Consider the following 17164-nt stretch of genomic DNA (forward strand, 5'->3'; position numbering starts at 1 on the left):
AGCTCTCGGAAAGGTCGACCTAAATTTGTAAATGAGGATTGGAAGAATGAAAAATAGTTACAAGACACAGGAAGTACCTGGGGTCTGCTTTTTTTTCTTCTTTTTTCCTTGCCGGGCATTGTGTTTGCTGCCGCCTTCTTGACGGGCGACGTGTGAAGAATGTTACGGAGTAGCGGTTTTCTGCACAGCTGCTGGTCTGGGTTATCGGAAGAAAATGTTGGCGGTTAACAATATTGTATCACATGGATAACGACACAGGAATTCCATGGATTATATATATATATATATATTTCTTTTCTTCTTTCCAACTATTCGCCATTTCCCGCATTAGCGAGGTAGCGTTAAGAACAGAGGACTGGGCCTTTGAGGGAATACCCTCACCTGGCCCAATTCTCTGTTCCTTCTTTTGGAAAAAAAAAAAAAAAAAAACAAGCAACATGGTTACAACTGAGTTGTAATTAGTAGTATGTTTATATATTGATGCTATATGTCTTGGTGTTCATAAGCGTTAACATTGCTATGGATTGACTGTATAGTAGTGGTTTGTACTGTTATAAAACACACACTTACACACACAAACAGTCCTCTGTGGTGTAGTGGTTAGCATTATTGACCATGAGTCAGCATGGATGTGCATGGGTTCGAATCTTGGGCGTGGCAGTCGGCCCAACACCCACCCTACACGTTCATCTCCCCCTCGAGGCTGGTCATTAAATGGATGCCTGGCTTGGGGTGGAGTGTTTGTGTACATACGGAAGAGGAAAGACACGATGCATCCATACTGGGTTGAGACAGGGCAACACACAGATATCAGACATACTGCGTCCTGTTAAGATAACTTAAACTTTTTTTTGGCGGGGAAAAAAGTAAGTGCATGAAATTCTTGATTATATGCTGCTAAAATCCCGCAGGAGAAAACGTTGACACGATGTCGTCCTTCCTCATGATGTTCGAAGTGGATCACTGGATGCAGGTTTACCAAACTAGATATGCCAGTAGAAGAAGCTTTCTTGACTCCCCTTATAGAGAGAGAAAGAAATACTTGACGTTAGGCGACGTTCGTCATTTGACTAGTATTACGTAAGGAACAGTTACACAACATCGAAGACCATAGGGAAAGACTCAGGAACCAAAAAAGAAATGATAGGTAAGAAAAAAATTAATAATCGCTTAGAAAACGAGATCGACTGGACACACCGAGTGGCGCTCTGTATGATGGTGAACCCAGGAATTGGAAACAAGTGCCCCTCGGTCTCAAGTCCGGTTTTTCAGGATTTTTGACTCGTACAGTCAGTGCTTGGCTATTGGGGGCACCACCGGGGCCGGAAGATGGCACAAGTACTGTAGACACCCGGTGTGAGAAGAGCTGTAAGACTGTTATAGTTTGTATTCCTTTGTATATTGCTGTATTAAGCGCTAACTTAAAAAAAAACCAAGTTGCTTTACCAGAAAGGTACGCGCCGAGTGTTTCATTGCTCTAATAGTAACATATAGAGAGGTGTCAGCTCATCTTAAACTTTATCTATACACTTCTCGACTCTGTCTACGTGAACTTTGTTTCTGGTCCGCTATTTCCTTACGTTTCTGACCTCTTCTGGTATTCCAAACAGCCTCTAAAGGTTTGGCCGCCCATTGTAGTCCTTTGTGTGTGTGTGTGAAAGTCTTCCCGTGGGAGGGTGGGTGTTCTTGAGAATATATATTTGCATAACTCTGTTTGGTAATCTTCCCGACAGCCGTACCTTAGATTGCAACTGTAAACCCAAGGAAGTGCAGCTCTTGCCAAGCTCCTGGTAGCAGTTGTGGTGGGGCCCGGAGTCGTGTGAACAGGTTCCTCGATAATAATACGATTGAATTTATAGCTCTTGAGGTGACTGCTGCTGAATAGCGGAATATATATATAACTCAAACGTTTTTTCCTCTCTTTTTTCTTTTTTGCCTGAATGATATGAAATATGGTACAGCATAATGTTACAATATAATGTTAGTACTAGGTAAAAGTTCCATGAACTGCATGTTTCTTCGACCTCGGATGTCAACAGATTGTAAAGTACTTTGTAGCGATGATAGATCCGAGATGATATATATATATATATATATATATATATATATATATATATATATATATATATATATATATATGTATATATATATATATAAACTGATTTGGTAAGAGGAGAATGAGGAAGTGATCGGCGAACCCATGCATGATTGGTAGTAATGGCTCCTCGCCAGCACACACGAGATTCACCAGAACGTCATCTCTCTAATATCATTTGAAATCTGAATCTTGTACAATGATCAAGCACCCTGGGGGCTCCCCAAGCTTCGCTTTTTCATGGTGTAACCGCAGCAGCAGCGGCGGCGGCAGCAGTAGCAGCAGCAGCAGCGACGGCTCGAGGAAGTGAGTGACTGCGAGCGGGTTTTGCCCCACAATTCAGATGCAGTCAGCGTTCCTGGTATGTCTTGGAGCATTGCATTTGCATTCATGCTTGAAGCGTGCTGTTCGTACGGCTGTTATTTTTTTTTCTTTAATGTTAGGCGAGTCTGGTGAAGATGCAAGGACGTGATGATGTCTCCTATCGGAGAGGACGACGTGATGACAAATACCTTAAATCGCTGACGTCACCTTCTCAGGAAGACGACGTGGTGATATTGTCTTCGTGAAAGACTTCCCGACATCACCTTAGGTGGACGTGCTGACAACACCTGTGGGAAGACGTGCTGCTGTCAGTCTTAAGAAATTTTATCCCATATTTCTACAATTTCCTGAATGATTATTTCTGGCTCTATATAAGTCACTCCTGCTAACCTCTGTAAACAGGGGCCTCAGCTCACAAGTCAAATATTGGATTTGTTTTATCCTCTCGTTTTAAGGCATATTTGGGAAGGGTGACACCACCTAACATTTATTTTTTTTTTTATGGCCGGTTTTCCATTAAGGAAAACGTGCTTCATAAGTGGTCATCCTGAATGAAAGGAAACATTGAGAGTTCGGGATAAAACCTCTTGGGAAGAAAGAGAATTCAACCGCCTTGCTATTCCTACGAAAAGACGAGGTATCATGTTATTCATTTGGCGTTTTATATGGGTGATCTGTTTCTATCATAGCGTATATTAGTGTGCGTTGAAGTAGTACTATGTATTGTTTGATGACTCAAAAACATTATTTATATATATATATATATATATATATATATATATATATATATATATATATATATATAGTTATATCAGGTCTGACGATACTTGGTTTGGCCGCCAATATATGTACTAGTGTTTCAGTACAACCTCAGGGTCCCTTTTGTAGGTCTTCCGCGGCTTCAAGGCTGCACTCCAGTCAGGAGCAGGGAAATGATGGGCTCCTTGGTAAGTCCAGGTAAATGTTAGGAGACACCATATGGCACTTGAGGCGACCCTGAGGCTTGTTGACAAATCCTGCTGCTGCTGCTGCTGCTGCTGTTGTGTGGTTGTAACAAACAGGGAGTTGGTTGTGGCGCGTCTCCTCACGGCCCCCAGGTTCATGGCTGACCACAGCTGACTAAGCCTCAGCTTCAAGCAGCTGGGCCAAGCTATAGCCCCTTATAGCTCCCAGAGCTATGGTTTCTCACACTTGCACGAGTTAAGACTTAGCTTAAGCTTTGGTCTCGTACAGCTAACATGTATGGGTGATAATGCTAATTTGAGCTGGGAGACCGCAACCCCTCCGGCCAGTTTCACTTGACACTGTTCTGCATACATGGTGATCTGGGTTGGTGTTGGCTGGAGTAGGTTGGCCGCCCGATCCAGCAATTTGATTGGTGATGGTCGGCCAGTCATGGCTGTGTGTGTGTGTGCTTTCCCTCGCACTGTTTCCCCTCTCCCGTTTAGTTTGTCTTCACGCTTTTTACACCATGGAAAGTTTTCGTCGTCAAGTCTTTTACAGAAGCGCTGTTGATAAACTCATTTTGCTCATTACATTGTCGAGGTGAAGGGAATTGCTGGAAGCGCCGGATTTGACTGGAATGAAAAGAATCGGCACTAACATTTTTTTTGCCACCTCCACATCTGGTACATAGAACTACTACCACCTCCTCCACCACTAGACACAACCACTGCCACACCACACCAGCGCCCACCACCACCACAACCACTGGTACACCACACCAGAGCCCACCACCACCCCCTACACCACACCATCACTGCTGGTGTACACACACTCACCACCACCAGCCATTCGTTTGTGCACCCACAACACCAGTGCATCGTCCTGTATAAAATCCCCACCACCAACACACCCACTAGGCTGTATCATATATCCCGTGCCAACTCAGCGTCCACTCGCACCACAATTTTTTTCCCGTGTAGGCGTTCATAAAGTAGATTATACTCAGCGAGAAAAGGCTCGTACCTTGCGTAAGATATAATTGTTTTAAACAAGAAATTCCTGAGTTATATATATATATATATATTTTTCCCCCCACTGCGTTGAGTTTCAATTTGTTGGATCAAACAGTTTTGTGACCCCGATTGTAAAGACCTTTTTGTTATTGTTATTGTTCAGAAAGTTCAATAGGAGAAAACAGTGTAAACATCTGTGGTCATTGAGAACACCATTAAGTGCTCATGAAAAATTCCCGAACAAGTTCTGTCTTGAAGTTTAATTAGACCTGCCCGTGCAGTCAAGTAGGCCTGCGGCCTCCAACAGCCTGCTTGAACAAGAGCAGCACAACAACTGGGTCCCAGACCCAGCTGTGTAGGTAGAAGACCCCCGAAATACATCGTAAGGTTAGATGAGGTAAGGTAAGGTCTCAGACCCAGCTGTGGGGGTAGATGACTTCCGAAACCATCGTAAGGTATGGTCCCAGACCAAGAGGACCTCCGGAACGTTTCTGTTGCAAGGTATAGTTCAGGTCAGGTAATGAAACGTTTATTATTGACTTTTTAGATGTCATGTGATGCTCGGAGAGGTGGATCACCACCGCTCGCCCACTGCGCCAGGAATTTCCTCAGGTGTTCCGTCTTCAGCTGCAGTATGGTTGCACTTACCCCCCCCCCTCTCTCTCTCTCTCTCTCTCTCTCTCTCTCTCTCTCTCTCTCTCTCTCTCTCTCTCTCTCTCTCTCTCTCTCTCCTGAACTGGTCGCCACTAACGACCTTTGTCGTTGACGCGGCAGATAAATCTGCATGATCGATCTATCTGCTGGACAGCACCTCAGAGATGCAGCTCCCCCAGTTCTGTTTTGTGTCCAGATTCACACAGTATATACATTTTTTTTTCTAGGGACGCCTGACATTTACGTTTAAGGTCGTATGTATCTGTATGTCAGTGACCTAAGGAGAGTCCATTATATTATTTAGGTCTAAGGTAAGGTCATTCGTTGTTGAGGTATTTTACCAGTGTCTTACGCCCGGTATAGCATATTGCATTCAGGTGGTTCTTGTACCCAGGTTTTTTTTCGCTGTTTGGTAGAAACTGTCGTGTGGAGTTGTAGGCGAGACATTATATTCAGCGGGATTGCCTCTAACGATATCTAGTTCGCGTAGTATATTTTTCTGAACTAGGTTGTGAAGACCTGTTATTAGAAGGTAGACAAATCTTTAAACACGTAGCCGAGCATTGCCCTCCAAGAGCAGGCAAAACACTTAACACACTCAGAACTCCTTGACCACAACGCCGGCTTGATCCTTGGATGGGATCTGATCAGATCTTAAGACCTGACCCCTAATGGTCAGGTCACGGCTTGGCCGTCATACTCCCAGGTTGTACAGATTGTAATCTTTGATATAATGTCAAAATAGTTCGAATATCATAGACTGAAGATCGTTCACTTACCTCACATTCTGCAAACATCCGTCAGCTGTAAACAGCAGCCCTCCAACAAGAGCGTAGACCATTAAGCAAAATGATTCGCGTGATGATTCGTGCCGCCGCACGCGACGCCTCGTCTATCTGTGTAGATCGTCCGTCCGTCCGTCCGTCTGTCGCCCCCACACCAGGGCTATCAGTCGTTTCCGTACAGCCACCCCTCACCCACACACTTGAGCCTCCACTCCTCCAGCACACACACACACACACACACACACACACACACACACACACACACACACTTTGTGTTAGAGATGTTGTCAGTACCATACAGTACTGTGTGTCCCCTCACGTTAGGCCTGTGTTTGATAATGAGGACAGACGAGGTCTGCGGTATCTAACGCTGACCCTTGACCTAACTCGCCCGTCCGGTCTGCATTCTTCTCTTTATAGATAAACTTTACTGCTATTAGAATATTGCCATATCGTTATAAACCACAGTATTCCCCCAGAACAGTGTTTCAAGCTTTTTTTTTTTCTCCTAATGTAAAATTGTATTAGCAGTTTGTTGTTCACTGATTACAGCTTACAGAACCCTGTATCTCTCCTTATAAGTTTCAGTCGAACTGTATTGTGGGCCTTGGTGCGAGTGTTGGCCCGTGGGGTGTCCTCCAGTGTGTCTTGTTCGCAGTTCTGTATTAGAGTTGAGGGGGATGGCCAGGCTGCTGTGTGTGTGTGTGTGGATCACTCGTCTCTTTTACTCACCTGTTGGCAGCGGGATTATTTTTTGTTTACTTTTCCATCGTTTAAAGTAGAAAAAAAAATACATTTACGTTAATGTCAACGCACTTAACCAACGGCTTTCACATCCGTTGCCATATGGAAAGTGAGGAGTGCGGTTGCCAGGACCAGCACAGAGTATTGAAAGGAGGCTATATTGTAGCACAAAGTGGAACAATAGAACTCTTGAGTTATTACATCAGATTATCCTGAGCGAGCACAACAAGCGACTGTGGCCTTTTGTTAGAGGATGAACGGCTGGATCCTGCGACCATATAAGACGAGAGAAACAAATGAGAGTTTATTCCTCAGAGTCGAATACTGCAAATATCTCTTATTAAGGCATGAGATATTATCATCAGAAGATATGTAGAGATCTTTCACAGCCTTTATGAAGTCAGACGAGAATTTGAATTAGGAAAATGGAGGACTGTGAAATAACTGGCTTTAATCATAGACTTAGAGCGATCACAGTATCACAATGTATGCTGGAAGGTCTGGTCGCCATAGATATGATAAACTATGCAAGGGAATGCAGATGAACTGTGAGGGGGGCCAAGTGAACAGTGAGGGGAGGTACCCCAATTATAGTAAGAGGAGATGTTATCAGCGTTCGAAGCCCGAGGTTGTTCAGCTCAGCTTTTAAACCTCTGTAAGTCATACATGAAAAGTCTCAACGATTTTAAGCAACGCCTTCATGTGTCGTGGATCAAACGAATGCGATCAGCCTGGCTGTAAGTAGTTAAGCAGGCCTCCGCATTGGGACCACTGGCAGGATGGTTGGTTGGTTCGTGGAGTTAGTTAACAGTACCTTGTGGTCTCATACCGGACCGGGTCGGTAAGGATCAAGTCTCTCTCTCTCTCTCTCTCTCTCTCTCTCTCTCTCTCTCTCTCTCTCTCTCTCTCTCTCTCTCTCCTAAAAAAAGGGCGCAAATTACCCCCATGGTATGCATACGTACATGAATACATAATTACATGCGAAGTTACCTCTATTGTTGTTGTTATATCTTTAGTCTCTTGTCTGCCAGCGGACGGACGCCCGAGGAAACGACGTCGTTCGACCTTCCTCCACGCGCGCGCGCGCGCATCCAGTACTTCCTGTCGTGCTCCCGCCTCGCGCGGTTCCTCACTTTCAATACCATGACTCCACAAACACACGTTCAGCCTCGGAGCGCCTCGCTGGCCGGCCAGTAGTGCCACACTTTCTCCCGGGGTTACCAGCCTGCGCCACCCGTGGTATCCCCGTGGTAACTCATACCCGGATTCTTGTGTGAAAACATTCATGTTACACACCGTTGTGAAAGTCTGCTCGTCACTGATGTAATTATGGGAACGGAACCCGTTAGGCCTGTTGCCTCAGAGTGTATCTTCTGTTGATGTATTACTGCCTTTTACCCGAGGTTTTCAGCGAATAAAGATACATTACCTTATTTCCGCTTCGATCGCAAGCAGTAAGATAAGTTGGATTGACATTTCAGCGCGTGTGCTTGATGCTGCCCCCCACAATAACGATTTTAAACATCCAAAATGACATGGGGATTAGTTAGCTTCAAGGTGTCAGCGTCTGTCTTATGTCTGGACATCTCAGTAGACCATTGTTGTGTATATCTTCCTGTTTGTGATCACTGTTTCCGTGTTACAGGAAGGGAGTTTTACACTCGTGTTGCTCCGTTTCTTACCCTCGTAACGTGTACCGCAGGTTTATTCTTGAGTGTATACATACACACACCTTAGTCCAGCGATGCTAAACACTACACCACGGAAGCCCATGTGTGTGTGTGTGTGTGTGTGTGTGTGTGTGTGTGATCACTGGATGATAAATTCAGAGTCTGACAAAGAGCCTTTGTGATCCCTGCAATCCCTTTCCGCTGCCCCTCACAGGATGAGCATGGCGCGGCGGTACTGTCCTGTCTCCGTCTTTGTACATTAGGAGTTGGACGTAACATTGTTGACCTCTACAACATAACCTCGTCGTAGACATTTGTGTATTCTGGTGCCTGTGTCTCCCACGTACTGTCCTCCGGCAGATAACCTCGTGGTAGACATTCATATCGTCTGTTATCTCTCTTTTCCTATGTACCTTCAGGTATCAGCAGCCTGGCGGCAGAGCTAACAAACTGATGCACCTCGCCATGGTTAACTCCTCTCATGGCGACAGTTTGAGTAATCTCTTTTTTCTCTATTTACTCAAGTTTCACTTTACTTCTCCCTCTCTCTTTTGTCTTCTTCTGTCCACACTTTTTACCCGTAGATCTTGTGGCTCCTCGTTTTCTACCCGGGTCGCTGGGTCTAGTATGAGTTCTTGGCGACTGGCTTCTATCTGCACTCGGTGACCTCCACCTCCTCCTCCTCCGTATATCATCGCGAGGCGTGGCTTATGGTTTGTTATCACGGCCGCAGGACGCGGGAGGAGACAGGGTTATGATAAAAGAGTTACTTCATGACATTTCCTACACACACAGTAGCGGGATGTCATCGATAAGGTTTTTGACCATGACGGTTCGACACTTCAGCAAGATGGTGCAAGCCTCAAGCACAACCGGACGAGCCTTGAGCACGACGGGACGACCTTAGAGATGTGATGGGCCTGGCTCGTGACGTGACCCCTTAAGGTTCAGGTCAGGGGTCACGTCACTATACCCCATGGTCGCGTCGTCATGCTGTGAGAGAGGTCAGAAGTTTTATGACAGTTTCTGATCCGTTGGTGTGAGAAAAATTCAGTCTCTAGACAAAGGCTCCATCTCTATCTAGAGAAAGTTTATACTGGTTCTCTCTCCTGCAGCAGGTCAGCCCATGCCCCAGGCTTTCATTGTACTTTCATAATTATACCCGACCACGTACAGTCTTAACATGTCTACACTCCGAGGGATCTTCATGGACGTACGAGAGTGTGTGTCTTTGTCACTCTCGTAGTGTGTTGTTAAGCTATAGAATTTCGTCCCTGTGCTGGATGATTCTGTGATGACCACATCACCGCCACACTCGTTTCTCAGTCTGGTCGTGTAGCCACGGTAGTATTACCACTTGACTCTCTCTCCGTAGTCACACGAAGTGATGTCTTCATTTCTGGGGAAACTGGCGTTTTAAGCCTGGGATTTTTATGAGCGAGATGACTTGGCATCTGCATGGTGGAAGGCTGTGGGAAGGTGTTGATTCAATATTCACACCGTTCCGAAAGAGGAAGAGTTGTGTTTCCCAAGACTACTCAACTATATAGAATGTATTTTGAATCTAAAGAGGAAAGATTGTCTTTCCCAAGACGATAGTACTCGAGTATCAAGAATGTATTTTTGAATCGAAAGAGGACAGATTGTGTTTCACACGGTTACTGGGGTGTCAAGTATGTATTTGACTCGAAAGAGGAAAAGGTTTAGTTTCCCAAGAGTATACGTAGAATGTGCGGGCATGAGTGGTGGGGCAGTTGATCATGTTGACCTACAGTGACCGGCTTGCTGGGTGGTGCTTGGCTGGCAACCCAGGTCCTCCCAGGTTGCGTGTTGGCCGGCAGGTGTTCGGGTCACCGGAGAGCCACAGGCGTTGTCACACTTTTTATTTAGTATCGTATCTGAGGACTCGAAAAACAAGTTTGGTCAGATTGCATGTCATCTCCTACGGACTTGATAATGCTCGAGGACAGGGTAGCTTTGTCTTTCGCGCGCCCATCCACGTCTCGCCTGTCTTGTCTCATCTTGCCTACCGCCTCGTATCACCTTTTTTTTCTTTAAACGCCTTGGCGTAATAACGCTCCTACACCTCATGCCAACAGTCTGTCCTTCGGTTCAACCCCTCGCTGTGTTCTTCCCGCAAGCAAGTGTTCGACTCTCGCCGCTGTGGTCAGCGTGTCATGTTGTGAGTCTTGACGATCAGCGTCACAGCTTCGTCACATTGTTCACGTTACGTCAGCTGGAGACGCGGGGGCTGACTCCTCTCCAGGCCTGCCCCAAGCAAGCATTAACGTACTGGTTTCGACTTCCTGCCTCAGCACGGCTCTCCATCTACCTGCGTGCCACCGTCCCATCTCTTGTCATATTACGGGAGTATTTCCACAACTGTAACAACTTCCATTGCATGTCCTCATCAGTCCGTTTGTGTGTTATTTAAACCCACAGTTATTCTAAATCTTCACCCGAGCTGCTGTTGAACTGTCATGCGACTTGTATATCTGTGCCTGTCTCCGTTAGCTGCTGTATAGCAATGTTGTCTTGAACGTCTGCAAAATGCTGATCTGACAGAAGTTGCCTCTGCTTCTTGGGGTACGGCTTTTTCTGTTACCCTCGTTCCACTGCTCGCTGATATCATCGTTGAAGCTCCTTGAGTCTTGACTCTCCGGCGCGTCGGCACGGGAGAAATTTGCTTAGAGTTGTATCACTGCGGACGTCATGTGGTTCCGTGGATCTTGTGTGTGCTGGATTCACCTTCCGCTTTCCCGGTCCACCTGGAGCACTCCAGGTTTTCTTAGTTATTCCCGTATGGGCCACTCCGGTGAGGGTAGATGGTTGGTAAGGAATGTGAGTGTGGTAGGTGTAGATGACAAGTGGATATGTGCGTGTGTGTGTGTGTGTGGTTGCAGGAAGTGAGAGTATGTGGTCACTGTGTATAGTCGAGTCGTGGAGGGGGGGGGGAGATGTTAAGGAGGAGATTGATTGGGGGGTGGGGGGAGTGCTTGGGCTCTGTGTGTGTGGGATGGAGGTCACGCCGGTCGCGGTGGGGTCGAGAGAGGGGGTGTGAGGTCATACACACTCTACCTGGATGCAGATTCGTGATTACTCGTTACAACCAGTTATCGCGGTTGTGGGTGGGTGAGTGGACGACCCACGTCCGGCCGCCGCCCTGCCGGTCGTGCCATCTGCCGTCTCACACAGTTACCTACTTTCACGCGTTCACGCATCTGACGCGCCGCCGCTCCCGCTCCCGGCCAATGACAGCACTCAGAGGCGGTCCGTTAAACCACTCATAACACTGGAATCTAGAGCATCCCGTTCTGATTGGCTCTGGCCGGCCGCGGTCTAGAGATCTGGGTTATTTTCGAAAGAGTGGCATCTCCAGGGGTGAGGTGTGTTGTGGCGAGCTGCCCAAGTGGACGCCAGTTCTTCTGCAGGAGGCGCACCGCCAGCAACGGACCACTGTGCTCTCTTTAGTGAACCTTGTGTAGACAATACGAGACTCGGGTACAAACCCCTTCCCTTCGTCAGTGCCAGCCTTCGTATACACACACACACACATCGCAGCCATGAGGGAATACTACTCTATGGTATAGTACCCTACTTCATCACCGTAATGTTATTCATGCATTTGGTCTCGTAGGATCGATCTGCGAAACTCTAACCTTTGCCAGATCTCTAAGAAGAAATAGTGCACGAGTTTTGTAGCTTATAAAGAGGAGCTTCTTTGTCGGTGGTTCAGACTTATTTTTACCCGTTTACGTTTACCTCGACGTGGGCGACTGCCCTGACCTGCGGAAGACGTGCAGTTTGAACGTCTTGGAAGTGGATCAACACAGAGGCTGAGTTTGCTGAGTGCGTGGTGCGAAGTGCAGGTTGCTGGCTCTCGGGTGGTCATGTGTCTGGCGGAGAGCTCAACGGTGGCAGAGGGAGTGATCCTCCGGCCTTGAACCGCAGGCTCTAGTCAGACCCGGGCCAGGCCATTGGCCTCCCAGATCTACCACTTATTTCTTCACATTTGTGGTCCAGTCTTGGCTGCTGCTGCTTAGGTCTTCGAAGTCCAACAGATCGTCTCGATACGTTAGATATTTTTCGCTTGGAAGTTATCCGTAAATCGTGGATGTCTTGTTGTCTGTAATTCACTTGAAGATTCTCGAAGTTCTAAGACAGGTAGAGGCGTTCATGGAGCGAGGGTGCAGAGTTGCATGCACCTCGTATCCAGGACAGACGTTGATGGAGGTGACGAAACGCCCGGTGCTTGGCGGGTCGCAAGTGGACGGTATCCACGGTATGTTCATGGTGACCCGGTGGTGTACTGACGATTGGTCCGTCACAGACCCTCTTGGTTTACGTCACCAGAACCTCACAAAGTAGTTTTGGTTAACGATTCTTCATAGTCATATTGAGAAATATTGATACTAATGTTTCCGGTATGATATTGTTATAGATATAATGATTGATGATAAAAATGTTAGTTTATTATTATTATCATTATTATTATTATTATTATTATTATTATTATTATTATTATTATTAGTTATCCCTGGGGATAGGGGAGAAAGAATACTTCCCACGTATTCCCTGCGTGTCGTAGAAGGCGACTAAAAGGGGAGGGAGCGGGGGGCTGGAAATCCTCCCCTCTCACTTTTTTTTTTAATTTTCCAAAAGAGGGAACAGAGAAGGGGCCCAGGTGAGGATATTCCCTCAAGGGCCCAGTCCTCTGTTCTCAACGCTACCTCGCTAATGCGGGAAATGGCGAATAGTATGAAAGAAAAAGAAAATTATTATTAGTGTGCAGACTTGGAGGGAAAGATTTTGAAAGAATAGTGGTTCAAGATTGTGTAATACACGAGAGATACAGTTATCCTGCACACGTAGCACAAGCTGTGTGCAGGTGTGTCTGGTGGTTCTTGATGAAGCGGTGGCTGACGGCAGGTGGGTGGCCGCAATAATGATCGCTTATCACAGCCACTTGCTCACCTCACAACCCATTGGTCTTTGGTCTGGGTCGGGATGCCAGGCGAGGAGACACTGACTCTCTCTCTCTCTCTCTCTCTCTCTCTCTCTCTCTCGTCGCCAGCCCTGCCTTCTGGCAGAATCACCTCGTAGGTACTCTTTCATCTCTTCGTGAGTACTCGTAGGTAGGATTTTTGTATTTTATTTTATGTGTAAGTGTGTATGTAGTTTTACGTGTGTGTGTGTGTGTGTGTGTGTGTGTGTGTGTGTGTGTGTGTGTGTGTGTGTGTGTGTGCGTGCGTGCGTGCGTGCGCGCGCGCGCCCCAAGTCACATCACCCTACATTACTAAACTGTTTTTAAGGAGCTCGTGATCTAACTGAGGTGTAGCCCACCTTACCTCATTTCTCCCGGGGGGAGGGTGATCACCTTGCCTTGCCCTCTCCTTCGTTGGTCTCCCCCACCCACCCACCCACCCACCCACGCTTCAGGAAGTCGCTCCTCACTACTCTCCCTCATTCTCCCCGTTTTTAATGCCAGCAGCACATTGCCCCCATTCCCCTGGGAACATGACCATGCCAGACCCATGTGGTTTGGTGTCCATTGGTCTCTTCTCTGCACCACACTCATCCCACGCACTCACCACGCACCAGATGTCACCGTCCGTGATTCCAACGCACTTGGCTTGGCCAGACTTGCACCAGATGCCTGTGGTGGTGCTGCTTGGCGAGTGTGTGTGTGTGTGTGTGTGTGTGTTTGATCATCATGCTTTGCTGGCGCGTTAGGAAAACGGATACCAGAACTGAACATTTTGAAAGGAGAGCATGACACTCGTACACAGTGGGGAAACTGTCTTCGTAAACTTCCTTATTGAAAGTTCAGATAGATGATGAGGCAGTTTGGGTTTTTGCAGTACATTATACATTTATCTGTCTGTGTATCAAACAGAAGTTAGATAAATTTCTGATGAAATTTCTTTATGCCTTAATTTAGTAGACCTAAGGATTTTAAGTTTCATATCGTCTCTGTACATTAAGACTACCAGAATGAAGTTACGTTCCGAGGACGTGAATATTTCGTATCAGTTTTGATTTCACTGGCAATTAGGGTTGTTGTGCGGAAGCGTTGATGTAATTACAATGTGTTGATATTTTTCCCACTCAAGGTGATCCTATAATTAGGAGAAAGCGAGAGAGACTATCTCTATCTCTCTCCGTCTTTTTGTCTCCCTCGCCCTTTCTCTGGTGCATGTCAAGTGATGATGTAATGATGATGTGTTGGGGGACCTCATCCAGCTCTCATATTCACTACTCGCACAACTTCGCCACGGTTCTTCATTCCCTGAGGTCTCTCCATCACGTTTGGGTAGCGGTGGTAATGCGTCGTGATGTGTGTGCCTTCCTTGGTTCTAAACAAACTCTTGAGCTGATGGCGGGAAGCCACGTTAGCGTTTTGGAAGCTGTTTAATGTGGATGGCTCAGTAATCGCCGCTGTTATTACCTTGCTGGCTGGAGAGGCGATGTAGTGAGGAATTCTCTTGAAAAATCATCGGCAAATTAGAAAATGAGATGAAGTTTATTACCGGAGGTGTAGTGGTTATTGGCTTAGGGTGTTGTAGATTTAGAAGACTTTAAAATGCTTTGATGTGGGGTCAGGTAGATTTAGAGATTTGAGCGAGTCATTACTTTCTGATCAGATCATGTTTTTGAGGCCGAGGAGTTGGTCTGTGTGTGTGTGTGTGTGTGTGTGTGTGTGTGTGTGTGTGTGTGTGTATGACTGGTGACGTAGCCAAGTCATTCTGCTCCCCGGGAAGAGGGGTTCCCTCCCTCCTCGCTGATCCACTCATTTATGACGGGAATCGCCTATGCTACAGGTCTGTATGTGCACAGCTTCTCGTAGATGTTGGGCCATGGAGGGTGACTTGATACAGGTGTGTGTTTGTGTGTGTGTGTGTGTGTGTGTGTGTGTGTGTGTGTGTGTGTGTGTTTTGGCAGAGAGGTTTGTTGTTCTTACTGACTTAGAGGGAGGTGCACACGACTGTGGGCAACACTCCGGGGTTGGTCATTTGCGAAATCGCACTTTCATATTAGAATTGAAAAAAAAATAGAAAAAAAAGTCTAAGCCTGACGCAGGCCATTCTCGTAATTACTTTCCATCCTCTGGAGGTTCCAGACCAGGGGGGAAAATACGTCAGAGACGTAGCGGGCATCGACCACGTGTACTGTAGCGTGTGAAGTGGCACATAGTATCCCCCCCATTCCCCAGCTGATCGGGGCTGGTGGCCAGGTTTGCCGGCATCTGGCAGCCATGGCGGCAGTAGCTAACCACACCCGATAAACAGGCTTCCTTCAAACGTTTTTGATGTACAGTGGGGTTTAATGAATGACGGAAAATAGAAGGGAGGGCCCTTTGGTTGGGCAGACTCGGTTCGAGTTTGCCCCGTCTAGCTGTGTGGTTGATATATATATATATATATATATATATATATATATATATATATATATATATATATATATATATATATATACTGTGATTAGACTATGTTAACCGCAGTGAACCTCAAGACCTAGGTGTTCTCCGCGTGGGGCTGGGGAGGAGTGTGTGTGTGTGTGTGTGTGGGGGGGGGGAGACACGCGCCGCACGTGGGGGCTCCATGATCAAGTGGAGAAACTGACTTTATATGTGTCAAACCGTCCAGTGGTTGGCTGGCTGGCTGGCTGGCTGGTCGGGTAATTATAAGCTCCGAACAGGTATATGTATATATATATATATATATATATATATATATATATATATATATATATATATATATATATATATATATATATATATGTATGTCTGGCGCGTCCCTGACAGACATTCTGCATTATTATTATACACAACGGTTGTGATTACACCTTCGGTATCACACAATGCGAAGTTTAAAACGGAGGGGAGACGCATTTCTGTCATGCCGAGATGCGCCTTTCTAATTTCCTCTCCCATGATTATATCGGCTGTTATCTCCTGTGTCCCGTCCCATCCCGTCATCAAGAACTGCACAACCCCCCCCCCCCTCTCTCTCTCTCTCTCTCTCTCTCTCTCTCTCTCTCTCTCCCTTGATAATTACGGAACAGCTGCATTTAGCGCGCCGATAAATTTGACCGATTTTATTGCTGCTGATGGATTGACATACTTTTTCGCCTGGGGTAAAAATATTATTTTCAATGTGCATGTGATAATGGCTTTTCCATGACGCAGCACTTTCTTGGTCGTGGAAGCTGTTCACCATTGCAAGAGTTCAGACATTTGAGAACTCAGACATATCAAGAACTTCGCAGTTTCTCGGTCGTTTCCAGCCATCTTAGTAGTGGAAGTACTTGATATTTTTCTATAAGGGTTCCTTTTATTTCTTGAAGTCGATCGTCTCTGGATGACCCCTGGGTGCGATGGCCTGGCCCTTGATTTGAACCTGAAGGGATAGCTCAGAGGTTATGCCATCACGCCCTCGTGTTCAAGAGGTCTAGAGTGACGTATACCTACCTGCTCAGTGCCAGATGTTTCCATCTAACTTGCGTATTAAATAATGCAGGATTGTATTTCTCATTTGGAAATGATGCTAGGCAAGGAGTGATATTAAGTCCTGGTTACAGTTTTCTTTGATACCCTAATTACAGGAATTGATGGCCCAAGTCCTAACCTTTATTCCACCTCATTTCCAAGTACCTGGTCGCGTTACGGTGTAAAGTAACAGAACGTCACTTGGTGACAGGGAAGTCAAAACACAGAGTTTATTACGATGACTCGGAGATCGTACAAAGACGGGGTGTCGTAAGTTTTATACGTCCATTATTATTATTTAGTATTTTGTGTGTGTGTGTGTGTGTTTGTTCCTAGCATCCAAAAAAGAGTTGTGATGAAAACGATAAATATTTGTGAAAGCTGCTGTGTGGCGCACAGAAACCACTGAGCACGACGCTACGAATCTTTACAGTTAAGTCTGGAAA

At 46.2% G+C, this 17164-nt stretch overlaps 1 protein-coding gene across 2 annotated transcripts in view; it reads left to right on the forward strand.

Moving 5' to 3' along the window:
* sn (fascin domain-containing protein singed) overlaps window positions 1-17164 on the forward strand; it is a 154167-nt gene that overhangs the window by 89032 nt on the left and 47971 nt on the right. Inside the window, exon 1 of one of the 2 annotated variants that reach the window (XM_071689467.1) lies at window positions 11655-11814. The exons of the other annotated variant lie outside the window; for it this stretch is intronic. Within the exon in view, the coding sequence (XP_071545568.1) occupies window positions 11794-11814 (21 nt within the window). The 5' untranslated portion in view covers window positions 11655-11793. Of the gene's footprint in view, window positions 1-11654; window positions 11815-17164 lie in introns of those variants that run through there. 2 annotated transcript variants of the gene reach the window in all.

The sequence above is a fragment of the Panulirus ornatus genome, chromosome 47, assembly GCF_036320965.1.
Source record: "Panulirus ornatus isolate Po-2019 chromosome 47, ASM3632096v1, whole genome shotgun sequence".
Classification (NCBI taxonomy): domain Eukaryota; kingdom Metazoa; phylum Arthropoda; class Malacostraca; order Decapoda; family Palinuridae; genus Panulirus; species Panulirus ornatus.